Below are 27,491 nucleotides of genomic sequence, written 5' to 3' on the forward strand. Positions count from 1 at the left end.
ATTGGTCAACTCATTTTCTGTTTCATGCAATTAAATAATGTTCTAGTTCCATAGTCAGTACCTTACTCATGGGCCATACCTGTAGTTCTGCATGGTTGCAACACATTCTCATTCCCAACTCATCAAATACTGCAACTTGGCGAGCGGCGCTATGAGTGAAACTATGACGCTCTAGGTATGCCTCCAGCATCAGTTTTGACGTGTTAGGGACAGCGTGTCAGTTTCTGCTTGTTACTTGTTACATGCATACGGACTCTTTTCAAAGACTTTCAATGTAGGTTTAGTTTTTAAGTTTTCTTGGTTAGGTTCAGGCAACAAATGCATTTGGGAAGGCTTAGGAAAAGATTGTGGTTTGGGTTAAAATAAGAACACGAGTAAGGAAAAAAAAGATGAGGTTTCACATAAGACACGAACAGCGGATGTCATGGCCCAACCAGTCTGACCAAACCTTCTACCCTGACCTTCTCCCAAAGCAGACTTTTACGCTCTTTATGCTTTGTCAGTTGCTCTAATGACGAGGATGGATTTGCATGAGTGGGTTATTTGAAAGCCAGGTGTTAACTAATGTTAAAGGATGCCTCAGTGCGTCAGTATCAGACACCGAGAGTCACTGACCACGGGTCGATATCTGACAGGTTGGGAGTGAGAATGGGTTGGTTCAGGCACTTCACTGCACATCACATATATTTTACTTTACAGATAAACATTTTGCAAACTGTGCTATTGTGTTGTTTTTTTAAATGTATTTTTGGCTTATTTTTCTCCCTCGCTCTCATTTCTGTATGGTATGGCAGACTTTTTTCAATTTTGCTTGAATGTGTAATCCATCACAATGAATATCAAGTCTGCCTTAAACAACATTGGTGTTTGATTAGTGTTAAATGAGCACTTAAACTTAAACTGCCATGCCACAATACTGTAACTTTATAGTTATAGTAAATACAAATGCAGACTTGATTTTTAGGACATTTTAAAAGTCTGACGATTGACCCTTTGAAAAGCTTTGTCAGAGCTGCCAATGGAGCCCACGCTGTCACTAACTGCACTCCCTGAAGAAATATGATCAGATTTTTGGAAAAACGAAAAAAGCAATTTCAGAGAGAAGCAGATAAAAGGCTCTACAATGTGCTTTTGAAGGATATATCCAGGATGTCAAAAAGATAAAGATTGAAGCAAAAGCTACAGATTACAGTGTAAAAGTGAACCACCACATCACCTGGCAATCGAGACAAAGGACAATGAAAAGACATGTAGGTCTTTATTTACTGTTACAATTATTAGAAAATTATGTTTTTTTGTCGTACCCTGGTCAGAGCTGACCGATGCTGCGCTATGATTGGCCAGTCTGCGTTCAAGGGGCGGGACCTAGCAATGGGTCAATTGATATTTATTTAATGAAATAGGTTGATGTATTTTAAAATGATCATCAAAACTGTATAAAGTGAGAGCAGTTTAAGAGTTGGTTCACCTAAATGCCAATCCTCAATACAGCGATGAATGATGTTTTGTGGTGCATATTTTGTACTGAAACAAAGACATTTAAAACCAGACAATTTTCTTTGGATCTACTGTTGATATTGTGTTCTGTGGATTATTCAGATGGATGTGATTATCTAAAAACTTAAACAAATTAAACCAAAAAAGTATCTGCATGGCCACTAAAGGATCAAAAATACATTTGAGTTATTCTTGGGTGAAGTGACCCTTTAAAGTAAGGGAGTAAAGGGTTGAAAAACACTCTAATGCTCCTTTAACCTTTCTTTCTGTCAATGTAGATAGCACATTCTGCTATTTTTTAAGCAATATGTTAAAATAATCACAGAAATGTTTTTAGGTAGATAAACTCAAATAAACAATGAGTAAGCCCTGGCTTAGCCTTGTTTGGCCCCGCAGTGGAAACTGGGCTTAGGTAATTAGCTAAAGGAAGCATAATGAGGGAACATAAGGACTGATTAATACAGAAAAACAAAAAGGCACACAGAGTCAAAGATGTCACACACCCAGCTGCATGTGTGTTGACTACATAAGAGCCAACTCAATTTGTAAGATTATTATTTTAGTCATTCAGTTGACATTTCTTGCTCAGAGCTCTGTGGATGATACTGACATAATTTATTTACTTATTTATTAGTGCATTTATTATTTAGTAGTTTTGCTTTAAATACCAGTGTGTTTGCAACTTTTAGCTCCTTCACAACAACATCCATTTCTAGATTTTCTGCATTGTTAATTCATCTCATCAGTTGTATTTATCTCAACCTTGTTTCTGGGAAATCACGTTTTCTTTATCATTTTGGCAATGGCGAATGGATCTAAATACACCAATACCCATGAGCCACGGTTGCCATTGTTGTGGAGAAAAAGCCAGGCTACGGTACATCAAAGCTGCAGCGAGTGCTTGGTCTTTGAATTTGTGAACAAAACACGGCACAATTGTTGCTGAACTGTGTTACACCCTAATCTTTAGCTTTCAGCACGCACGTAACAGAATTTTAAGCTAGCTGAAATGCACCTTGGGAGTGGTAGTTAACTTCTTATGTTATCTCTAACGAACAAATATCGCTTGTTGATTTAATTAAGCAGGAGAGTTACATGCTCCAACTGTGAGTCACTTAACATTGTCAATGGGATTAATTAATGACAAATTTACATCCAGAACCAGAAGCGTCCAAAATAACTCTTCAGAGTCAGCAGTACTGTTTTTTGCCAGTGTTACATCATTAATGAATGCAAAGCAGTTTAAGTTTGGATCGGATTAAAAAGTCTCCTTGATAACCGCATGATGATACTGTGGCTGCTAATTCATACTGTAACAAGAAGAAAAATACATTCACATTTCTAACACAGCATGGTTACACAGCAGAATGTTTAACTGTGACATATAGAGTCCATGTGATTTGGTATGGCCCTTTAAAACTGTGTGTGTGTGTGTGTGTGTGTGTGTGTGCATTCCTGAAATGGCACAAAAGATTAAAAATGCACTAATACTCTTAGCCAGTTTGAAAGTGCTGTCGCTAAATCTGTATGTTTCTGACATCTTTAAAAAGACTCTGCTTTACTTCTGAAGCCTTTTAACGTCAGCGTTGTTGCCTTTAACCAAAAGATCCTCTGTCCCATGTCTATGTCAAACCAGAAAGGCAGAGTTACTAAAGCTCCCAGAGCGGCGAGAGAGATACTAAAAGGGAAAGGGAGAGAGGGGAAGGCCAGCCAGAAGACATAGAAAGAGACAAACTAACAATTGTGAGACTCACCAACACTTTCTCTGCTCCCACAAGGCACTGAGGCAGACATGGTGTATCCCTCGCTCCAGGCCGGCTCTCCCTCCGCCTGCATGAATACTCCAAACTCATCTTCCTCCTTCTCCTCCTCCTCGTTCCTTCCCTCCTCAGTGGCCACAGTGGAGCCCCTCTCCTCCTCGCTCTGCTCCTCCAGTTGTCTCCCAAACCTCCCGTTCCCTTCCTGGCCCCCTTTTCCGTCTCCTGCGGGCACTCCGAACCCTTCCTTCTCCTCCTCCTCTTCCTCCACCGCCTCCAGGCAGGGCAGGCCGGTTGCCATGGATCCCAGGGGGGGCGAAGAGGGGGCAGGATTAGCCAGGGAGGGTGCAAGAGTGGTGGAGGGATCAGCACAGGCAACATTAGTGACGTTAGCGCTTTCCTTTCCATTCGCTTCAACATGGGTGATGCTTGTTTGTCCACAAGTGTCTCCGACCTCTCTCTTCCTTCCCCTGCATTCATCTACAAACTCCACTGACCTCCAGCTGTCTTTTAGTGCAAAGTTTCTTGTTGCTTCTTTATCATAAATGTCCCGTATGGTACTGTCATTTGTGTCATCCGCAGTGAGTCGTTCTATGTCGTCATCGCCTTTACCACCACTATTGTCCAGCATGTTGCAAGTGCTCTCCCTCCTCCAAATTGCCCCAGCTTCATCCCCTTCCTCAGGATTTACTCTCCCCTCTACATGCTCTTCCTGTGACTCCTCTTCTCTATTTTCCCCCGACAGCTCATCCCTCCGCTCTGCTCTGTTAAACTCAGTTGTACTATAGTTGCAAACGTTTCCTGTCTCGGTCCTCGTGTCTTTGTCAGAGATGGAAGGATCTCCGTGTCTGAGAGGCGAAGATGAGGCTTCTCTCTCCTCTGGCTGACTGTGGTTAACTACATTTTGAAAGAAAGACTGGGCTTTTCTGCTTGTGCTCTCATTCACAGTGTTGTTCTCGTCAGCCAAACGGTTTGGTTCTTGTTGCTCAAATCTGCTTAGAACTCGTTCTTCTTTACCCGTGATCCCTGGGTCTGCTACCCCTTGTTGACAGCCCTCGAGGTGATCTTCTCTGCTGTTCTCTTGCTCTCTCTGAACACCACAAATCACAGGGTCTGTATTGCAGGCGCTGCTCTCTACAGGAGCGGAGGGTTCAGGGGCGACTGCAGTGCTGATGGAGGCAGGGCAGGCGGAGACAGAGATGTCCTCATGCCAGACAGATACAACCGAGGATTCAGCAGGAGTTTGATTGATGATGCTCCCTTCCTCATCTTCAAGATCAACGCTCTCCATCTCTTTCACTGATTTTTGTTCTGACTCCACATGATAGGGGAATGATATAATGTCATCAGTCACCTGTCTAGAGTGGCTCTGAACCAAATCATTATTTCCAGTATGCATTTTTATAACCTCAGAGTTTGTATCCTGCTCTCTCTCTGAATAATCATCTTCGCCTTGAGAGGTTTGTGTCCTTGGCTCCACGTTGCTCTCGGCTTCTCTAATCTCTTTAACATCACAGCTGCTGTGAGATTCTGGGTGAACGTTTTTATCTTCTAGGTCAGGGTTTGTTTCAGCCAAAAATGAGTTGGATGACTCTAACCCGCAGATGCCTCCCTTCTCCTCCTCCTCCTCGTTCTTTTGCTTCTCCTTCCTCATTCCTTTCGCCTCACCGTTCAGCCTGTTTGAGGCGCCTCTTCTTGGACTTTCCCCTCCATCGCGTTCATCCTGGCTTTCCCTCCTCTGTGCTCTCTTTCCACACTGAGTACAAGTTTCGGGAGCAGCACTGTGGCAGCATCTAGGACTTCTGCATGCTTCCTCTTTCTCCCGTCTGGGAGACTGTTTACCGGCCAGGCCCCCTTTGTCTCGCTCTTCCTGCCTTTCTTCCAGATTGATTTCTCCAGCAGGATCCTCCCTGCTACTCTCTTGCCTCTCTCTGTTCGAGTCGGTTTTCTCCCGGGCTGCTGCATTACCAGACTTCCTCCATCTCCGGCCGGATCGCACCCTAACCCGGTTTACTCCGGTGTGTGCCTGCGGAGTCGACCCATTGTCTCTCCTCCCGGCTGGGATGTCTCTGCCTCCTCCACCTGTCTTCCCTCTTAGCCATCCCCCAACCACGCTGGAGGCTGCACCGATAGTCACACCAGAACTGGGCTTAGCCGTGGAGTACAAACAGCTCCCTTTCTCAGTCCGGAGGAAGAGGCATTGGGTCTGTGTCTTCCCGCTGCCCTCTGAGGTCTTTAGAGTGGCAACTGTTACCAAAGATCCGATCCCAGCCTGCCTGGCATCCAGCCCCAAAGGAAGGCCGTACCCCATGCGACCCCACTCCCCACTCAGGTACACATCTGCAGGCCTGGGGCAGGAAGTCGAACCCCCACGGCCTGCAGGAGGAGCTGTGGGGGCTTGTCCTTCACCCAGCAGACCACCAGCCTTCCGGCGGTTCTTGGAGCACAGGGCCCAGGCTCGGAGGCCCCGGATCAGCGGCAGGTCTCCCAGGCCCAGCTCCATTCGGCTGGGGAAGGGCAAAGAGGCTCGGGAGCACTTCTGGAGCATCTCCCTGGTGGAGCCTGACACATTCAGGCAGGGGTAGTTGTTGTTGTTATTCTGCTGGAGCATGCTGCTCGTTGTTGGCCTCATCTATGTTTTATCGGTTAGTCCTCGCTTATGCTTTATTAAAATTCAGCCTGTCGGCTCAAGTTGAGTTCTCATTTGTGAAAGAGAACACTGGCACTATCAAGAGTCTATTCTTGATCCAGAGAGTGACAGCTCAAAGGTACAAATATCATAGTTTAGAAAAAATACACGAAGCGTTATGAAATAGCTGAAATACTCATGAGAATTTCTTACTAAGTCATTTACTTGACAACGCAAGAGAAAGCTGACTCTCTCGCTAATCGCCTAACAGCTTATTCTGACAACATCTGAGTTTTGGGACAGTAAAAAGGAAAAAGAGAGTATGGAGAATAAAGTTGTTTTCCTGACAGCGAGATGGAGCTGTGCTTCTGTTTTCCCTTTAACGCTCCTTGAGTGTCTTCTGGCGAAGAAAAAAACCCGCCCAGGTCAGACATCCAGCTGTCAGCGCTGATGACAGAGAGGATAATGAGAAGTTTGTTTTCTCCCAGATTGATGCTCAGTGAAAACCGCCTTCAGAGCTTCAGCGCCCTCCCAGTTGGCCGGTCTCAACTGTCATAAAACAACCTGCAGGGAAGTGGGACAAAACAAGGAAATTAAAGACACATAGATGAAATAATGTGACGTGTGCTTTACTTTTTTGACTAATATGAAAGCAATTAAAGCAGATTCAAGGTAATTAACATGTAAATGAAAACATTAAAAACGTTTAATTTGTCATACTTAATTAATTCCACACAGAGAAGTGATTGTGATTCACTTTGGGGAGGCTAACTGGATTACAGCTATCATGTACATGGGGGTGTGAGTCTGTCAAAGGTCATACTTCTGAATCTAATTGGCTTCAATACAAACTATACTCATACACAATCAAGCCCTATTCTTTTCATTAAAAAAATGTGCATTCACATCATGTCCATCGTGGTGCCAATTCGATCAGTTGTTGCATCAGCCGTACATAATCATCACATAGACTAAAAATGAAACCCAGGTGTCCAAAAATCCATAAATCCACAGCTCATGCCTAAACAGTTTAAAGAATTCATTTGATAAAAATGTTTGTACCATGCATATCATAATAGCCTCGACAGGCTGGGTTCCACTGTGATGAAGATGAACCACGTCAAAACCACACACACCGTACCTGGAAAATCCGTATCTCCAGCCAACGTGTCCGGAAAGAAAGAGATGCCCGAGGAAAGGTCTCTCACCTCCCTCGATGCCTCGGTGTTTCGGGTCCAGGCTTTGAATGAAGTGTCCTTTACTTAATGTGTCCCTGCTTCCTTGTTGTTTACAGAAAGATCCTATTCAACCCCTCCTCGGGGCTGTGGAGCATCCTTTGGTGGGATCAGCGCCGCCACATCCATCCAGTCGGCCTGCACCACTGGCGCTTCAGCACTACAAATGAGTCAAACATGCATCCGCTTCTGCCCCATCGTCTAAATTAGAACCGAGCACCACAGTGAAATCCTATTTCGGTCTATGCCCTCCCTCCCCACTCGTTCGGCCATTGCGCATCATCTCATTCTCCGCGGCTGGGCATAGTGCGTCGCCGCATCTTACCGCAGTAGCCTCCGGTGCGCTCAGCGAGCAGGATGACGGAGAGCTAATTTGACTTGCAGCCCACTCATCGGTAGGAGAGGTGATTCGTGCCGCACAGAGGCAGGGTTGACGTGACAGAGCGGAAGTGTATGCGGGGTTGTTGATGCCACAGGAGAGGAATTAAGAATCAAAACTCAGATACTGCAGGAATTCATCTATAGTTATTTACGTTTCTGTCAGAGAGCTTCCTCTGAAAAATACATTGGCAGACTCAGCTATATTTGGCAATATTTGACATCTGACTGAAAAGATAATGCGTCTTTCCCACGATTAAAAATATTTTTAAAAGCTGTTCCCCAACAACAGTTTCTTAATCCAAACAGTTCATTATTCGAGCCAGGCAGGGGAAACATGAGACAAATCTTTTATTTTTATTTTTATATGCCTGGCACTACAACTGAAAGTGCAACCTTTATTCTTGAAATTTCGACTTTATTCTAAAAATGCAAAATAACAAAAATCTGCCTATTCTCATTTGTTCTCCTTAAGGCCCATTGCAAGGTAATTATTCTTCAGCAAAACAAATGCTGGAGGAGGGGCCCACTTTGAATGTTGTACATAATCTGCCTTTAAGGGATACGAGATGATGAGACAGGCCTACTGAAAAGATGAAACAAGACAAGCCTCAGTTGTAGGATAACGTCTCACCTTATGCTCCTTAAAGTCTGCTCCATCAGTAGTGAGATATAAAACAGTAAGACACATAGCTGGTGACGCTGCAGTCGCATGCGTCCCTCCTCTCTGTGGCATTGTTCACTTCTCATACTATCCCCTCGCATACACTCACCCTTGCAGCCTACGTCGCACAGCATCATCACAGCAGAAGATAAGTAGATTGAGAACACACATCCACAGACAAACACGCACGCACACACAATGGGAAGACGTCATGCACCGGGGTACATAGTTTATCACTTTGTCTTCCAAAGTCCCTCATCTCCGATTTTTTTTCCAAAAAGACTCGTACATGTGCTTTTGTGTCTCTAATCCGCTGCAGAAAACTGATTTAGCCTTCTTTTTTCTAAGTGACGGATTGAATTTAAAGGTGAGAATAAAATCGTTTTGCTGTGCTGTGGCTGTTCTCATGCAGTTAACAGTACATTGAACGGTACTCCAGTATTTTCTATATGATTTTTACAGGTGAGAATGAGAATGCTTATGTGTGTGTTTTCACATTTTATTATTGGGTGACGTGCAGCGCTTTTTCTTTTTTTATTCCACCATTGGAGGGCACCAACATCAACACATTTTAGAAATGCTAAACCCACTGACCTTAAAATAAATGCTATTGCCACCATGTGGCAAGTAATTGAGGTAATATTCAATTAAATTCAATTAATTTTGTATAGCCCAAAATCACAGATTTGCCTGAGAGGGCTTTACAATCTGTATGCGACATCCTCTGTCCCAGGACCCTCACATCGGTACAGGAAGAACTCCCTCTGTGCAACAGAGGAGAGATCCCTCTATCGGGATGGAGAGAAGTGCAATAGATGTAATGTGTACAGAATGAACAACATGACACATTCAATGCATGTGACAGAAATTGTTCATATAATGACAGTAGTAAGTATAATAATGGTGGATTTAGATGTGTGTTGAAGCTGTTACTTTTCAAAATAATAATTACAACGAGCAGTTATTACGATTTGTGTAATATAGTTGCCTGAAATGTATTTTCTTTAATTTAGCTACATTTTCACTCTGAAGTTGTGTCTCTTTCTGCCCAAGTTTCATCTAATGATGAGATTATTGTTTGATTTGCATGGTGGACATGAGGATGTTGTTTACTCTGCTCAAAGAAGATGAGTCGTATAGAAACCGGCCTTTAAAATGGGTTTCCATCCAGTGGGGCCACGGTATGGAAGGCAAAGAAAATCAAAGATGAAACATTATGCATCATGAATAAAATAACAAAACAATACTCATTGTAACATGGTATTATGTTGATTATGAAAATTGAAGTTACAAAGCCAAAATTATGAAATAGTAAGTGAACATTTGCACTTTTAATGTTCGCTCGCCAAGTCAAAAGTTTGAATAACTAAATCAAATTTATGAGATTATAAATCACAATTACAGTGAGAATGTTAAAAATGTAGACCTACTTAACCAAAAGCTTAAATTACTAAATCAAAATGGTGTCATACAAGTTAGTTATTATGAGATGATCAAAACTATGAGATACTAAGTTCCATTTTATACTGTTTAAGGCAAAGTTTGTATTTACCGTCTCATAAGGGATTTTAATACATTGCCTATCGCCCAATGTGAGCAGCTACTTCCTCCAGCCCCTTGTCGCCCTGCAAAGGATCAGTGGGTCTGTAGATATCAGATGGATGAAGGAATGATTCGGGCTGAATGAGAGCCTCACAAAACACCAATGAGTCCACTTTCATAACTAACTAAAAATTCAGCAGCTCTGAAGGTCAAAACATCAGGAGACAATCATTTAAATGATTTTTTGTGTGAATATCATTTTATTGATGTAACATCTTCAACAACATTCTCTCCAATGCAGCTTTGACAAAAACACTTGGCACTGAAACCCTAAAAATCTAAAAGAAATTCGAAGACTTGATTAAACCAGAAAGGTAAAAATCTCAATACACATAGATACTACTCAGTGCGTGTTACCTTGACATGTCACTACTCTCGTCCCAGCTTTTTAAAAATCGATTATCTGTTTGTCACCAGGAAATACAGGCATGGTGTTGAAAGCTGTTTATGAAAAAAAGTGTGGGAGGCAATTTGTCCGGATTCGTGCATTTTGTCACACAATTTCATTCCATCTACCAACCAAGTAAAGTAAGCAAAGTGTTCATTCTTAAATGCTTTACATGCACTTGAAAAGTAGATCCTTATTTTGAATAATCAGATGGTTGCATCCTGTGAAACTGTAAATGGCTATGAGCAGTGTATGCAATCAGTAATTTTAAAACAATGAGTTTTTATCAAATGCTGGAAACATAACAATAGCTGTTTGTTGTGGTAGTTATTGAATTTGAGAAAGAAACTTAAATTTCTTAATGTAGAGACAATAAAATAAAGATCTAAAAGAATGGGTAGAGGGCCATAATAAAACGCTTTCATTAATCTGACATTCTAACATTCAACGTTAGTGTGTAATATATATTCAATAATATGCATAAAAAAATAAACAGAAGAATGTCAGATTATTAAAGACATTTTAATCAAAAGGGACAAGTGCCTTGGTCCTCTTGCTATGACCACCTTGCTTCAGTCTTTAGAGGACATATTTTGTTACGTGCTAGCTTTTGTAAAACATCAAGGCTCGCCATTCCTTAGCCAGTCTGTCATTGTAGCAGCCTGACAGTAACATCCTTTTTAGAGGGTTCTTTTTTTTTAATGTCAAGAGAAAAAGGTTTACAGTTTTTAAAACTCTTCTCACCGATTGTGTTAAAGTGCCCAACAGCACTTCTAAATCCCCAAATTCCCTCCCAGCCCGCTGTCGATGTTTTGAAACTCAAAACAGTTCACAGAGTTTCAAGAAATCAGCATCAGTCAGGAGGTGTATCTTGGAGCTAAAAGCCTCTATCATAAAATATACAGTATAGTGGCTTCTTTTTTGGCAGTGTACAGTAAAAACATCGATATAAAAAAAAGAAACTAGCAGCAGGGTGGCCTACAGTAAATGACCAAGAGCAACCTGTAACCAGAAGGTCACAGATTTGATCCCCACAGCAGAAAAAGAGTCCTGAGTGTCCTGCCCACTCACTGTGACTATCTCTGGGTAACAGCACCAGCTAAATGCTTAAAATACAAAACTATGGCAGCAAAGGAGAACAGCCTATAATCTCAAAAAGCTCACACCTTTCCTCCAAGACAAATAAAATAGGATCAGAAAAAATATGATTTCTACTCCCAACTGGTGAATATGAAAATAGTTACATTTCCGATCAAAGGGATACTGCTTCAGAAAAGCAATGACATAGTTGTATTTACATTAATATTACTCTGGCCTGTTCTGTAATGGTTACAATTGAATTATTTTGAAATAATTGTTGTGAAATCTATGATGCTGATGTGAGTAAAAGACTCATTCCAGCGCATTTTGAACACACAAACAACAATAAATAATAAAGCAATGTGACATGTTTACATTCAGAGTGAAAACTTTCAAACCAAACAAAGTCTGATAAATAATTAGGACTAAACTCAAAGAACAGGAACAAAAAAATGTCACATTTAAAATGCAAAAAGTAAGCATATATTACTCTGTTGCTAATAATGACAATATTGCTGATTGATGAAATTTCATAGTTTTTCATCACATTCATAGCTCACCTATTAAAATATAAAATAAAGACTTTTACTTCATCGAGGTTTGCCACGTTGCAGGCTTAGCATACAAGAACACTGCAACCTTACCAAGGAAAAACAAAAAAAATCACAAGACATTTAAGATATCATTACAGCATCCTCAGAACTTGAAGTCCGACACCTGGTGAGTTGTTGTCGTGGTTGCAGAAGATTCACCTGCTTGCGTTTCAGTGGTAACCGTGTGCCGGGTGATTCTGGTGGTCTTGGTTACCATGGTAAGAGTTCCCTCCTCGGTGGAGGAGACCTGGTGCTCTTCTGACATTTTCTGGGTGGTTGAGTCGAGCCCTGAGGTGTGGAGGCAGAAAGACCCCGAGACGTCGGCCTCACCTCCCACCTCACCCTTCCGCTGGGCCTGAGGAGAACCCTCTGGGGTTATTTGGAGGAAGCCTTGAGGCGGATGAAAGGGAAACAAGCAGAGGCAAGTAGAAGAAAGGAAGCAAGGAGAAGAGAGGGGGATAGGTGAAGAAATCAAGAGGGAAAAGAAACTTAGTCTTATGTAGCAGAGACAAAGCAGAAGATGATATATTAATCATTTATAGAATAAACACAAGCAAAACAAATTACAGGCAAGAGGACAAATATGCACTACATTATACATATGTATGATGCATAATGCAGTGCATAATGTATTAACCTCTATGATAATATAATAACATAATGATGCCAGTATCGAGTATAATAGATATCTGCAATTATTCAGTCTCTGGTTCAATACTGCACTTTAAAGTTCAGGGAAAAAGACAAGGAAAACAAACAAAGTGGCCCAAATCAATGCAACAAAGGCTAAGATATACAGTCTTTAATGTGAGTCCTAGACTTCCAATAATGCAACTGGTCAGCAGGTGATTAAAGCGCAACTTCACCCCCAGGTCTAAGCCTATTTAGCCGAATTTAGCTCGTCACAAAATGAGAACAATTAAACAACTTAATATACATACTCTTGTTACAGCATAGTAAAGCCCATTAGTATCGCAGATAATGAGTCATTCCGTCATGAGACACTGATTCACCAGATTTTGTAATGTGCTGATAGCTTAATTTCCAGTACACAGAAAGGAGAACACAGGTTTGTGATGTGCTGTGATTGTATTGCTCCACAGTGGCTACGGAAAAAGTAACAAAGATAGACGCTGTGGGGAGAGGCGAAGAGGGGGGTCTGATTAAAGGGCCTTCACATTCTTTTATTTTATGAAATAGATTATTCCCAAACAGTCGACTCTAATCTATATAATAATAATAGGGCTGATTTAAAAGCAGTAGATGGCATTTTAAATCATTTTCCACTATGACTTTTTAAAAAATTTGGTAAGAAATGTCCATATTAACATCATCATGTATGTGTTTCATCACATCTACAGTCCTATCATTTAGTTTATGGCTTAAATGTGCAGTTAATCTTCAAGTGTTGAAAGACAAACTGAATGAATCATACAAAAAGGGTAGTCTATACTGTATACTCCTCAATACATAACTTTTCAAAATATTCTTTGTAAGCAAGTAATCAAGTCTCAAGACTCCTTTTTAACCACTACGTGATAAAACATGTTTGACTTTGACAGCATCAACCTTTTGTAAAAGTCCATGTCTAATTTTTTTAATGTTTTGTCAGTTTGTAGTTTCCGTTATTCTTACCTGTTGAGTGTGGCTTCAGGGTGAACTTAGGGACCTTGAACCAGGGGGAAGACTCTCTTTCTTCAGACTCCCTGCTTTGGCTCTCGACCTCACTCCAAGCCTTAACCTTTGCTGAGCTGAACTCCATGGTAAAACTAGCCGGGGACTCTGAGCTGTCCCTGTCCAGCATATCTGTTCTGGCATGAGATGATACCACTTCCTTCGAGAGCTCCTCACTACAACCAGCAAAGGCCATCTTGCCTGATGTTACTTTAAGTCCTTTAGTGTCTTCCATTTCTCCTGGCGACGAATCCTTTTCCAGTTTCACCCTCATTTCTGTGTCCTCCCCCACTGTAGCCATCTTACCATATGGAGAAGTTAACTCCACCTTTGGAAGTTTGATTTTGCCACTGAATGTCCCTTTATTGTCATTAGAGCCCTTGTGAGGACTTGCATCTTTTTCAGCATTGAAACTTGAACTTGAACCTTCGCCCTTTAGACTGACATCAAACGACGCTGATTTGCCAGGAGAAAATGATACGGCTGATTTATCTTTGGACTTGTCAAAACTCGGCTCCATTTTGATTTTGGGCATCTTCACTTTGACGTCCTCTTTTTCAGCCTCAACTGTTGTCTTCTCTTCTAGACGGCCTGTGCATGCAGCGGGACCATCTGCCTGTGAAGGATTTACTAAGACAAAGACAGCTTTCTTTACTTTGGGCATTTTAGGGCCCTCATACTGGATTTCTTGCCCATATATATTCATTCTTCCCTCAGGAGAGGAGATGGAGGGTAATGGAACACCAAATTTAGGGATTTTGATTTTCTTGCCCTTTTCTGTTTTGTCCTCATCTTCATCTTGTAATGTACCTATATCAAACTCTATGTCTGGAATCCTGGGAACTTTGATTTCTGCTTTGGATGACAAGGGGCCACTCTCTCCTTCTGTTCCTAAGTCAGCGGAACCTTGTTTGGTTTTCAGGCTAACACTTGGTAATGTAACCTCTGGCACTGGTATGTTAATACGATCTTTGTTCTCCTTATGTCCGTTGTGGGTTTCAACTTCAACTTCATACTCAAATCTTTCTTTACCCTTGCATCTGTGTTTGACCTGACCACCTAACTCCTCCTCACCACACTTTTTGCACATTTTTGCTTCTGCTGTTACATCTCTGCCAGTTTTCTTTTTTGGCATTCCAATCCTGAATTTTGTTCCTTTGACTTTTGGCCCCTTTACTTTGCTGCTGGTTCCCGCTGTGTTGAGATCCAAGTCAGGTAGTTCAAATTTGTTCCTGTCCTTTTTGCCCTCTCCTCTATGAAGTCCTATATCAAGCTCCAGGTCTCCTTTTGGACCTTTGATATCTATTGTTGGCATCTTGAGTTTCAGACCTTTGTGCTCTCCATCTACATGCAGATCAGCTTCCCCACGTGCCCCTGTGTCTTGTTTAGGTATACTTTGTGTCAAATCAATGTCCAGATCTGGTGATGTGACTTGTGGCACTTTTATTTTCCCTCCTGCCTCAATGGTTGGTAAGTTGATCTCTGCTTCACCTGATTTACTCTTCTGCAGTGATATACCACCCTTTGGAAGTTTAACATGTGGACCTTTGAACTTTCCACTTGTGACTTCCATTTCTATAGCAGGTGCTTCAATATCTTTACTTTTACCTTTAGGTAGTGAAATATCAACTTTTGGCATCTTGATATATGGCAATTTGATTGTTCCTCCCTCTGCCTCCATTTTCTCTTCTAGTATATCAATATTTGCTTTTCCTTTAGGGATAGATATGTCAACATTAGGCATCTTGAACTGTCCACCATCTCCCTTAATGTCTATCTCTGGAACTTTAATTGAAGGTTTTCCTTTCGGAAAAGATATGTCCACTTTTGGCATCTTGAACTTTCCTCCTTCATCCTTCAGTTCAACTTTGGTACCTTCAGGTTTTCCTTTTGGCAGTGAAATGTCTAGTGAGGGCATTGTAATCTGTGGCATTTTAGATATGCATCCCTCAATTTCAAACTTTGCTCCTTCAGTTTTGCTACATTTTCCTTTGGGTAGACAGATGTCATCATCTGGCATTTTTATGTGAGGCATTTTTAAGTTTCCTCCTGCACCTCCCTCTATTTCAAGATCTGGACCCTTAAGTTTTCCTGTAGGCAGAGAGATGTCAAAATCTGGCATTTTCCAATGAGGCATTTTGACCTTTCCACCAGTAACTCCCTCCATTTCAAAATCTGGACCTTCAATCTTTCCTTTGGGCAAAGAGATGTCCACATCTGGCATTTTCATATGAGGCATTTCAAATTTTCCACGGGTACCTCCCTCTATTTTGACATCTGGACCTTCAATCTTTCCTTTGGGTAGAGAGATATCGATGTTGGGCATTTTCATATGAGGCATTTTGAATTTCCCTCCAGTACCTCCCTCCATTTCAACATCTGGACCTTCGATCTTTCCTTTGGGAAGTGAAATATCAACAGAAGGCAAATTGAAATGTGGCATACTGAATTTTCCACCTTCTCCTTTGATCTCCATTTCTGGACCTTCAACCTTTCCCTTGGGAAGAGATATGTCGATGTTGGGCATTTTCATGTGAGGCATTTTGAATTTCCCTCCAGTACCTCCCTCCATTTCAACATCTGGACCTTCGATCTTTCCTTTGGGTAGAGAGATGTCGAGGTTGGGCATTTTCATATGAGGCATTTTGAATTTCCCTCCGGTACCTCCCTCCATTTCAACATCTGGACCTTCGATCTTTCCTTTGGGAAGTGAAATATCAACAGAAGGCAAATTGAAATGTGGCATACTGAATTTTCCACCTTCTCCTTTGATCTCCATTTCTGGACCTTCAACCTTTCCCTTGGGAAGAGATATGTCGATGTTGGGCATTTTCATGTGAGGCATTTTGAATTTCCCTCCGGTACCTCCCTCCATTTCAACATCTGGACCTTCGATCTTTCCTTTGGGCAGAGAGATGTCAACGTTGGGCATTTTCATGTGAGGCATTTTGAATTTCCCTCCAGTACTTCCCTCCATTTCAACATCTGGACCTTCGATCTTTCCTTTGGGTAGAGAGATGTCAAGGTTGGGCATTTTCAGATGAGGCATTTTTAATTTCCCTCCGGTACCTCCCTCCACTTCAACATCTGGACCTTTGATCTTTCCTTTGGGTAGAGAGATGTCGAGGTTGGGCATTTTTATATGAGGCATTTTGAATTTCCCTCCGGTACCTCCCTCCATTTCAACATCTGGACCTTCGATCTTTCCTTTGGGAAGTGAAATATCAACAGAAGGCATGTTAATATGTGGCATACTGAATTTTCCACCTTCTCCTTTGATCTCCATTTCTGGACCTTCAACCTTTCCCTTGGGAAGAGAGATGTCGAGGTTGGGCATTTTCATATGAGGAATTTTGAATTTCCCTCCGGTACCTCCCTCCATTTCAACGTCTGGACCTTCAATCTTTCCTTTGGGAAGAGAGATGTCGATGTTGGGCATTTTCATATGAGGCATTTTGAATTTCCCTCCGGTACCTCCCTCCATTTCAACGTCTGGACCTTCAATCTTTCCTTTGGGAAGTGAAATATCAAGAGAAGGCATGTTGAAATGTGGCATACTAAATTTTCCACCTTCTCCTTTGATCTCCATTTCTGGACCTCCAACCTTTCCTTTGGGCAGAGAGATGTCGATGTTGGGCATTTTCATGTGAGGCATTTTGAATTTCCCTCCAGTACCTCCCTCCATTTCAACATCTGGACCTTCGATCTTTCCTTTGGGCAGAGAGATGTCGACGTTGGGCATTTTCATGTGAGGCATTTTGAATTTCCCTCCAGTACCTCCCTCCATTTCAACAGCTGGACCTTCAATCTTTCCTTTGGGTAGAGAGATGTCGAGGTTGGGCATTTTCATATGAGGCATTTTGAATTTCCCTCCGGTACCTCCCTCCATTTCAACATCTGGACCTTCGATCTTTCCTTTGGGAAGTGAAATATCAACAGAAGGCATGTTGAAATGTGGCATACTGTATTTTCCACCTTCTCCTTTGATCTCCATTTCTGGACCTTCAACCTTTCCTTTGGGAAGAGAGATGTCGATGTTGGGCATTTTCATGTGAGGCATTTTGAATTTCCCTCCAGTACCTCCCTCCACTTCAACATCTGGACCTTCGATCTTTCCTTTGGGTAGAGAGATGTCGAGGTTGGGCATTTTCATATGAGGCATTTTGAATTTCCCTCCGGTACCTCCCTCCATTTCAACATCTGGACCTTCGATCTTTCCTTTGGGAAGTGAAATATCAACAGAAGGCATGTTGAAATGTGGCATACTGAATTTTCCACCTTCTCCTCTGATCTCCATTTCTGGACCTCCAACCTTTCCTTTGGGCAGAGAGATGTCGATGTTGGGCATTTTCATGTGAGGCATTTTGAATTTCCCTCCAGTACCTCCCTCCATTTCAACATCTGGACCTTCGATCTTTCCTTTGGGCAGAGAGATGTCGACGTTGGGCATTTTCATGTGAGGCATTTTGAATTTCCCTCCAGTACCTCCCTCCATTTCAACAGCTGGACCTTCAATCTTTCCTTTGGGTAGAGAGATGTCAAGGTTGGGCATTTTCATATGAGGCATTTTGAATTTCCCTCCGGTACCTCCCTCCATTTTAACATCTGGACCTTCGATCTTTCCTTTGGGAAGTGAAATATCAACAGAAGGCATGTTGAAATGTGGCATACTGTATTTTCCACCTTCTCCTTTGATCTCCATTTCTGGACCTTCAACCTTTCCTTTGGGAAGAGAGATGTCGATGTTGGGCATTTTCATGTGAGGCATTTTGAATTTCCCTCCAGTACCTCCCTCCATTTCAACATCTGGACCTTCGATCTTTCCTTTGGGTAGAGAGATGTCGAGGTTGGGCATTTTCATATGAGGCATTTTGAATTTCCCTCCGGTACCTCCCTCCATTTCAACATCTGGACCTTCGATCTTTCCTTTGGGAAGTGAAATATCAACAGAAGGCATGTTGAAATGTGGCATACTGAATTTTCCACCTTCTCCTCTGATCTCCATTTCTGGACCTTCAACCTTTCCCTTGGGAAGAGAGATGTCGAGGTTGGGCATTTTCATGTGAGGCATTTTGAATTTCCCTCCGGTACCTCCCTCCATTTCAACATCTGGACCTTCAATCTTTCCTTTGGGAAGAGAGATGTCGAGGTTGGGCATTTTCATATGAGGCATTTTGAATTTTCCTCCAGTACCTCCCTCCATTTCAATGTCTGGACCTTCGATCTTTCCTTTGGGAAGTGAAATATCAACAGAAGGCATGTTGAAATGTGGCATACTGAATTTTCCACCTTCTCCTTTGATCTCCATTTCTGGACCTTCAACCTTTCCTTTGGGCAGAGAGATGTCGATGTTGGGCACTTTCATGTGAGGCATTTTGAATTTCCCTCCAGTACCTCCCTCCACTTCAACATCTGGACCTTCGATCTTTCCTTTGGGTAGAGAGATGTCGAGGTTGGGCATTTTCATATGAGGCATTTTGAATTTCCCTCCGGTACCTCCCTCCATTTCAACATCTGGACCTTCGATCTTTCCTTTGGGAAGTGAAATATCAACAGAAGGCATGTTGAAATGTGGCATACTGAATTTTCCACCTTCTCCTCTGATCTCCATTTCTGGACCTTCAACCTTTCCCTTGGGAAGAGAGATGTCGAGGTTGGGCATTTTCATGTGAGGCATTTTGAATTTCCCTCCGGTACCTCCCTCCATTTCAATGTCTGGACCTTCGATCTTTCCTTTGGGAAGTGAAATATCAACAGAAGGCATGTTGAAATGTGGCATACTGAATTTTCCACCTTCTCCTTTGATCTCCATTTCTGGACCTTCAACCTTTCCTTTGGGCAGAGAGATGTCGAGGTTGGGCATTTTCATGTGAGGCATTTTGAATTTCCCTCCAGTACCTCCCTCCATTTCAACATCTGGACCTTCGATCTTTCCTTTGGGCAGAGAGATGTCGACCTTGGGCATTTTCATGTGAGGCATTTTGAATTTCCCTCCAGTACCTCCCTCCATTTCAACAGCTGGACCTTCAATCTTTCCTTTGGGTAGAGAGATGTCAAGGTTGGGCATTTTCAGATGAGGCATTTTGAATTTCCCTCCGGTACCTCCCTCCAATTCAACATCTGGAACTTCCATTTTTCCTTTGGGTAGAGAGATATCGATGTTGGGCATTTTCATATGAGGCATTTTGAATTTCCCTCCAGTACCTCCCTCCATTTCAACATCTGGACCTTCGATCTTTCCTTTGGGAAGAGAGATGTCGATGTTGGGCATTTTCACATGAGGCATTTTGAATTTCCCTCCAGTACCTCCCTCCATTTCAACATCTGGACCTTCGATCTTTCCTTTGGGAAGTGAAATATCAACAGAAGGCATGTTGAAATGTGGCATACTGAATTTTCCACCTTCTCCTTTGATCTCCATTTCTGGACCTCCAACCTTTCCCTTGGGAAGAGATATGTCGATGTTGGGCATTTTCATGTGAGGCATTTTGAATTTCCCTCCGGTACCTCCCTCCATTTCAACATCTCGACCTTCAATCTTTCCTTTGGGAAGAGAGATGTCGAGGTTGGGCATTTTCATATGAGGCATTTTGAATTTTCCTGCGGTACCTCCCTCCATTTCAATGTCTGGACCTTCGATCTTTCCTTTGGGAAGTGAAATATCAACAGAAGGCATGTTGAAATGTGGCATACTGAATTTTCCACCTTCTCCTTTGATCTCCATTTCTGGACCTTCAACCTTTCCTTTGGGCAGAGAGATGTCGATGTTGGGCATTTTCATGTGAGGCATTTTGAATTTCCCTCCAGTACCTCCCTCCATTTCAACATCTGGACCTTCGATCTTTCCTTTGGGCAGAGAGATGTCGACGTTGGGCATTTTCATGTGAGGCATTTTGAATTTCCCTCCAGAACCTCCCTCCATTTCAACAGCTGGACCTTCAATCTTTCCTTTGGGTAGAGAGATGTCAAGGTTGGGCATCTTCATATGAGGCATTTTGAATTTCCCTCCGGTACCTCCCTCCATTTCAACATCTGGACCTTCGATCTTTCCTTTGGGAAGTGAAATATCAACAGAAGGCATGTTGAAATGTGGCATATTGAATTTTCCACCTTCTCCTTTGATCTCCATTTCTGGACCTTCAACCTTTCCTTTGGGCAGAGAGATGTCGATGTTGGGCATTTTCATGTGAGGCATTTTGAATTTCCCTCCAGTACCTCCCTCCATTTCAACATCTGGACCTTCAATCTTTCCTTTGGGAAGAGAGATGTCGATGTTGGGCATTTTCATGTGAGGCATTTTGAATTTCCCTCCAGTACCTCCCTCCACTTCAACATCTGGACCTTCGATCTTTCCTTTGGGTAGAGAGATGTCGAGGTTGGGCATTTTCATATGAGGCATTTTGAATTTCCCTCCGGTACCTCCCTCCATTTCAACATCTGGACCTTCGATCTTTCCTTTGGGAAGTGAAATATCAACAGAAGGCATGTTGAAATGTGGCATACTGAATTTTCCACCTTCTCCTCTGATCTCCATTTCTGGACCTTCAACCTTTCCCTTGGGAAGAGAGATGTCGAGGTTGGGCATTTTCATGTGAGGCATTTTGAATTTCCCTCCGGTACCTCCCTCCATTTCAACATCTGGAACTTCCATTTTTCCTTTGGGTAGAGAGATATCGATGTTGGGCATTTTCATATGAGGCATTTTGAATTTCCCTCCAGTACCTCCCTCCATTTCAACATCTGGACCTTCGATCTTTCCTTTGGGAAGAGAGATGTCGATGTTGGGCATTTTCATATGAGGCATTTTGAATTTCCCTCCGGTACCTCCCTCCATTTCAACATCTGGACCTTCGATCTTTCCTTTGGGAAGTGAAATATCAACAGAAGGCATGTTGAAATGTGGCATACTGAATTTTCCACCTTCTCCTCTGATCTCCATTTCTGGACCTTCAACCTTTCCCTTTGGAAGAGAGATGTCGAGGTTGGGCATTTTCATGTGAGGCATTTTGAATTTCCCTCCGGTACCTCCCTCCATTTCAACATCTGGAACTTCCATTTTTCCTTTGGGTAGAGAGATATCGATGTTCGGCATTTTCATATGAGGCATTTTGATTTTCCCTCCAGTACCTCCCTCCATTTCAACATCTGGACCTTCGATCTTTCCTTTGGGTAGAGAGATGTCGATGTTGGGCATTTTCATATGAGGCATTTTGAATTTCCCTCCAGTACCTCCCTCCATTTCAACATCTGGACCTTTGATCTTTCCTTTTGGAAGTGAAATATCAACAGAGGGCATATTGAAATTTGGCATACTGAATTTTCCACCTTCTCCTTTGATCTCCATTTCAGGACCTTCAATCTTTCCTTTGGGCAGAGAGATGTCGATGTTGGGCATTTTCATGTGAGGCATTTTGAATTTCCCTCCAGTACCTCCCTCCATTTCAACATCTGGACCTTCGATCTTTCCTTTGGGCAGAGAGATGTCGATGTCGGGCATTTTCATGTGAGGCATTTTGAATTTCCCTCCAGTACCTCCCTCCATTTCAACATCTGGACCTTCGATCTTTCCTTTGGGAAGAGAGATGTCGATATTGGGCATTTTCATGTGAGGCATTTTGAATTTCCCTCCAGTACCTCCCTCCATTTCAACATCTGGACCTTCGATCTTTCCTTTGGGAAGAGAGATGTCGATGTCGGGCATTTTCATGTGAGGCATTTTGAATTTCCCTCCAGTACCTCCCTCCATTTTAACATCTGGACCTTCGATCTTTCCTTTTGGAAGTGAAATATCAACAGAGGGCATGTTGAGATGCGGCATCTTGAATTTCCCTCCAGTACCTCCCTCCATTTCAACATATTGACCTTCGATCTTTCCTTTGGGCAGAGCGATTTCGATGTTGGGCATTTTCATGTGAGGCATTTTGAATTTCCCTCCAGTGACTTCCCCCATTTCAACATCTGGACCTTCGATGTTTGCTTTAGGCAGAGAGATACCGATGTTGGGCATTTTCATTTGCGGCATTTCAATTTGTTTTCCTGTTCCGCCCTTTATTTCAACATCTGGACCTTCAAAACCTCCTTTGGGTAGAGATATGTGACCTTCAATGTTACCTGTTTTTCCTCTAGGAAGGGACAAGTCAATATCAGGCATCTTTATGTCTGGCATCATGAATTTGCCTCCTAGTCCATCAACCTTTGCCTCATGCTTTTCTCTTGGCAGGGACACATCCAGGTCTATTTTGGGAATGGAAACGTCAATTGTTGGCATCTTGGGAATTTTGAGGTTTCCCTCATAACTTCTGATATCGGCCTCTGAGACATCAACCTCTGCTTTGGGGAGAAGAACCTCAGTCTCTGATGTTTTAGCTGCTGGTAGTGACAGCTCAATAGAGGGCATCTTAACCTTGGTCTTAGACTCAAGGCAACCACTTGGCTTACCTAAATCTTTTTCTTTAGAGCCAAATCCTGACATGGAGAACTTCGGTAGTTTGATAGAGACATCTGGTGCATGAAAGCCACCCTTCCCTTCCACTTCTGCCCCCAGTTTAGCATCAACCTCACCCTCTGAGAGTTGACCTTTTGGTGATGATATTTTAAACTTGGGGAATTTCACTTTGTATTTAGATTTTTTGTCTGGGCTCTCAACACTGATTTCCGGTTTAGAAATGTCAATTTCCCCCTTTTTCGCTTTGACATCCACATCAGGACAAGACACAGATACATCTGCATGCTTTTTGGATACACCAAATGAGGGCATTTTGATTTTAGTCTTTTTTACTTTGACTTTTCCATCCCCATCGAACTCTACTGATGGTGCCCTAATCTCTCCTTCCACATGTGGCAGGCTGAGGGAAATATCTCCCTTGGTGCCAGATATTGCCAAACCACCACTCTTAGACTTCCCACCAAACCTGGGAAGAGAGAAACTGGGGACTTTGAGAGAGACATCAGGTATATCAAAGCTGCCCCCTGAAGAAGGCCTGCCCCCCTCTGCTTTAAGAAGCTCCACTTCCACATCGTCAGCTTTAGGTTTGGTGAGGCCAAAGTCTAGATCCACTTTTGGAGCTGAGATGTCAACTGTCGGTAGTTTGACAGAGGGAAGTTTGAGGGATGCATCTGGACCATCTACACCACCTGTCCAGATGTCTGCATCTTTAACTTTCAACTTGGCTGGATTAATATCTCTTTTGAGACCAGAAATCTTCAAATCTCCTGATGCTTCAGGACCACTGGTGGCCACTTTAAGACTTTTGTCTTTCAGCCCAGAGGGAAGGCTGAGGTCAAGATCGAATCTGGGGAGATTAATGTCAAGACTTGGCATTTGGAGCCCACTACCTTTTTTACCAGATATGTCAACTTTTGGTACTTCAAATTTTCCCTTTCCAGAAGGTCCTTCAATATCGATATCTCCCTCCACCTTTCCCACTGGAACGGAAATGTCAATAGCTGGCAATGCAATCTCTCCTCCCTTCATCTGTGGTCCTTCCACTTTGACATTGCCTTCTGGCAGGTTCATCTTTGGAAGTGAAATGTTACATTTTGGCATGTTGAATTTTCCTCCTTTTTCAGCATGCCCTTCAATGTCAATTTCTACTCCTGTTTTTCCTTTGGGGAGTGAAATATCAATGTCTGGCATGTTGAATTTTCCTCCCTTGTTATCAGGGCCTTTTATTTTGACATCACCCTCTGGGAGACTCACTTTTGGTAAAGACACATCGAATTTGGGCATTTTAAATTGACCCGCCTTTACCCCAAGACCCTCAATATTGAGGTCACTTTCAACTTTTCCTTTGGGGGGTGAAATGCCACCTTTAAGTTCAGGTCCTTCGATATCAAGATCAACTCCTTTTGCTTTTATTTTAGGTAGAGAGATATCAACCGAGGGCATATGAAACTTGCCTCCTTTACCCACATGTCCCTCAATGTCAACGTCTCCCTTTACTTTTCCTTTTGGGAGTGAAATATCAACTGTTGGTACTTCCACATTGCCCTCTGGCAGGTTCATCTTTGGAAGTGAAACATCAAATTTGGGCATGTTGAATTTTCCTCCTTTTATTTCAGGACCCTCAATACTAAGGTCAATGTCAGCCTTTCCTTTGGGAAGTGACAGGTCAATGTCTGGTAGGTTGATTTTTCCTCCCTTGTTATCAGGGCCTTTTACTTTTACATCACCCTCTGGAAGACTTACTTTTGGTAAAGACACATCAAATTTTGGCATTTTAAATTTGCTCCCCTTCAATTCAAGACACTCAACATTAAGGTCACCCTCAACTTTTCCTTTAGGGAGTGAAATGTCACCTTTGACTTCAGGTGCTTGGATATCAACATCAAATCCCTTTCCTTTGATTTTAGGAAGAGAGATATCAACTGAGGGCATGTGAAACTTGCCCCCCTTACCCCCACACCTGTCAATGTCAGCATCTCCCGCTATTTTGAATTTGACTCCTTTTACCTCCGGACCCTCAACACTGAGGTTAGCCTTTCCTTTGGGGAGTGACAGGTCAATGTCTGGCATGTTGATTTTTCCTCCCTTAAATTCAGGACCTTTGACTTTTCCTTTAGGAAGTTCAATATTATACGAGGGTATTTCAATATTCCCATCTTTTCCAGAGTGAATGTCAATATCAATGTCTCCCTGTGCTTTTCCTTTAGGAAGTGAGAGGTCGATTTTTGGCATTTCAAATTTCAAACCTTTAACTTTCGGCCCTTGAAAATTCACATCTCCTTCAGGGAATTTTACTGCAGGGAGGGCGATGTCTACAGATGGCAGGTTGAATTTGCCTCCTTTCCCTTCACCTTCGAAACTGATACCCTCTAATGTTCCTTGAGGGGTTGAGATGTCAATAGTCGGCATTTTAATTTCCCCACCTTTGATTTCTGGTCTCTCGATGTTGATGTCACCTCGTTTTGATTTCATTTTAGGCAGAGAAACATCAATTGAGGGCATATGAAAATGCCCTCCTTTACCTTTAGTGTCTAGGTCACCGTCTACTTTTCCCTTTGGAAGAGAGATATCAATTGAGGGTCCCTCAAGGCCAATATTTCCCTCAGGCGTCTTCAATTTTGGTAGTGATACATCAAAAGTTGGCATCTTGAACCTGGCACCGCTACCACCACTGCCCTCCAGCTCCATGTTGCCCTCTATGTTCGCCTTGGGGAGTGAAAAGTCAACATTTGAAAGCTTCACATCTCCTTCAGGTAGCTTCATTTTTGGGAGAGAAATGTCTAAAGAGGGCATGTTAAATTTGCTTCTTTTTAATTCACTGCCATCAATGTTCAAATCTCCCTCTACGTTTCCTCTGGGAACAGAGATATCAGCATTAGGCATCTTGATCTTCCCACCTTTGAGTTCAGGTCCCTCCAAAACAACCTCTCCCTCAGGCAACTTCATTTTTGGAAGAGTTACATCATATGAAGGCATTTTAAACTTGCCACCTTGTCCCTCAAAGTCTCCTTGCATTTTGCCTTTGGGCAGAGAAATGTTGAGTGTGGGTATTTCACATTTACCACCTTTCACCCCAGGGCCTTCAATGTCGACCTCCATTTCACTCATCTTCATTTTAGGGAGAGAATAGTCAAAAGATGGTAATTTAAATTGTCCTCCTTCAAAATCAGGTGTTCCTGCTTTGCCTTTGGGAAGCGTCAGGTCTACTTTGGGTAACTTGAAGCCTTCTCCTTTCATATTAACTTTTCCTTCCGGTGACTTAATCTTTGGAAGAGATATGTCAAACTCAGGCAATTTGAACTTCCCATCTCCACCAACATAGTAATCCATATCCACATCTCCACCCTCTGGTTTCACCTTTGGGAGAGAGATGTCTACAGAAGGTAGATTGAATTTCCCTCCACCTTCTGGACCTTCAATATCCACTTTGGATGATCCAATATTTGGCAATGAGATATCAATCTTCGGCATGGAGATTTTGGGCCCTTTGAAAGTGCCCTCCACCTCATCAGGAATTCTGCGTCTGGTGTCCAATTCCAAATCAACATCAGGCACAGAGATGTCCACGGCAGGCATTTTGATTGCTGTCTTCCCAGCTCCTTTAAATTCTGGGAGTGAGAGTTCCACGTCAGACTTTCCCGTCACTTTTGGTACAGAAATATCAACAGAAGGCATTTGAATAGATGCAGCTTTTACTGAGAGATCGACTTCCTTCTTTGGTTTGGTGATAGTTGCCTCAGGGAGATTAATCTCACCACCTCCTTTGATTGCTACTTTTGGAGGCGTTATGTCAGCGTGAGGCAGTTTAATTCCTTTGGATTTTACCTTGATGTCACCATCTATCTCATCCGAATGACGTGAGAGTCTAACTTTGGGCAGTTTCAACTTTGGCATTCTTAACTTTGCATCTCCTTTGCCTATTTCTACATCCACTTTTCCCACAGCTGCCACTGCATCAGTTCCTCCTTTGATGTTGATTTTAGGAGCTTTGATTTCTGCCTTTCCTTTCACAGTGGGCAAAGATGCCTCAGCTTTTCCTGATGGGAGTGCAAACTCCACATCAGGCGCATTAATCTTAACCCCTCCCTTCTCCATGTCCATGTTTTTATCACCAGACAAACTGAACTCCATTGATGGTAGCTGGGTGTTCACACCCGGAGGGCTCAGCTCTACAGATCCAGTTTCCAACGCTGAGCCTGACTTTGTGTGTTTGGTCTTAGGAAACGTGATTCCAAACTTGTGTCCTTTTCCTTTTGTTTTCACTTTAGCTCCAGTTATCTCAGGTGGAGAGATATTCACCTGTCCCTCGAGTCGTCCTGTGTCCACTTTTCCTCCTGTGTCTTCTCCAGTGTAACCCTTTGTTTTCATGTGGGGAAACCTGAGAGGACCATGTAAAAAAAGGAGGGAGAGATGAAGAAAAAAAACATTATAAGATAGATACAGCAATTATTCCTGGCAAAGAATTCTTTATATATATATTTAAAAAAAAACCTTTTTAGATAATTCCTTTGAAATACAGGTAGTACAAGTATTGTATTCTTTACCATTA

The 27,491-nt window shown here is 42.5% G+C and overlaps 1 protein-coding gene across 4 annotated transcripts in view; it reads right to left on the reverse strand.

Annotated features, from left to right (window-relative positions):
• Positions 1 to 9,946: 9,946 nt before the first annotated feature.
• prx (periaxin) overlaps positions 9,947 to 27,491 on the reverse strand; it is a 36,514-nt gene continuing 18,969 nt past the window's right edge. The window contains exons 8-11 of one of the 4 annotated variants that reach the window (XM_079166148.1): positions 17,983 to 27,320; positions 17,810 to 17,880; positions 13,459 to 17,506; positions 9,947 to 12,213 (exon numbers count right to left, since the gene is read on the reverse strand). In XM_079166148.1, the coding sequence (XP_079022274.1) occupies positions 11,927 to 12,213; positions 13,459 to 17,506; positions 17,810 to 17,880; positions 17,983 to 27,320 (13,744 nt within the window). In that variant the 3' untranslated portion in view covers positions 9,947 to 11,926. Of the gene's footprint in view, positions 12,214 to 13,458; positions 27,321 to 27,491 lie in introns of all 4 variants that reach the window. The other 3 variants (XM_079166146.1, XM_079166147.1, XM_079166145.1) reach the window with 3 other exon arrangements.

This window comes from Pholis gunnellus (assembly GCF_910591455.1).
Source record: "Pholis gunnellus genome assembly, chromosome: 9".
NCBI lineage: Eukaryota > Metazoa > Chordata > Actinopteri > Perciformes > Pholidae > Pholis > Pholis gunnellus.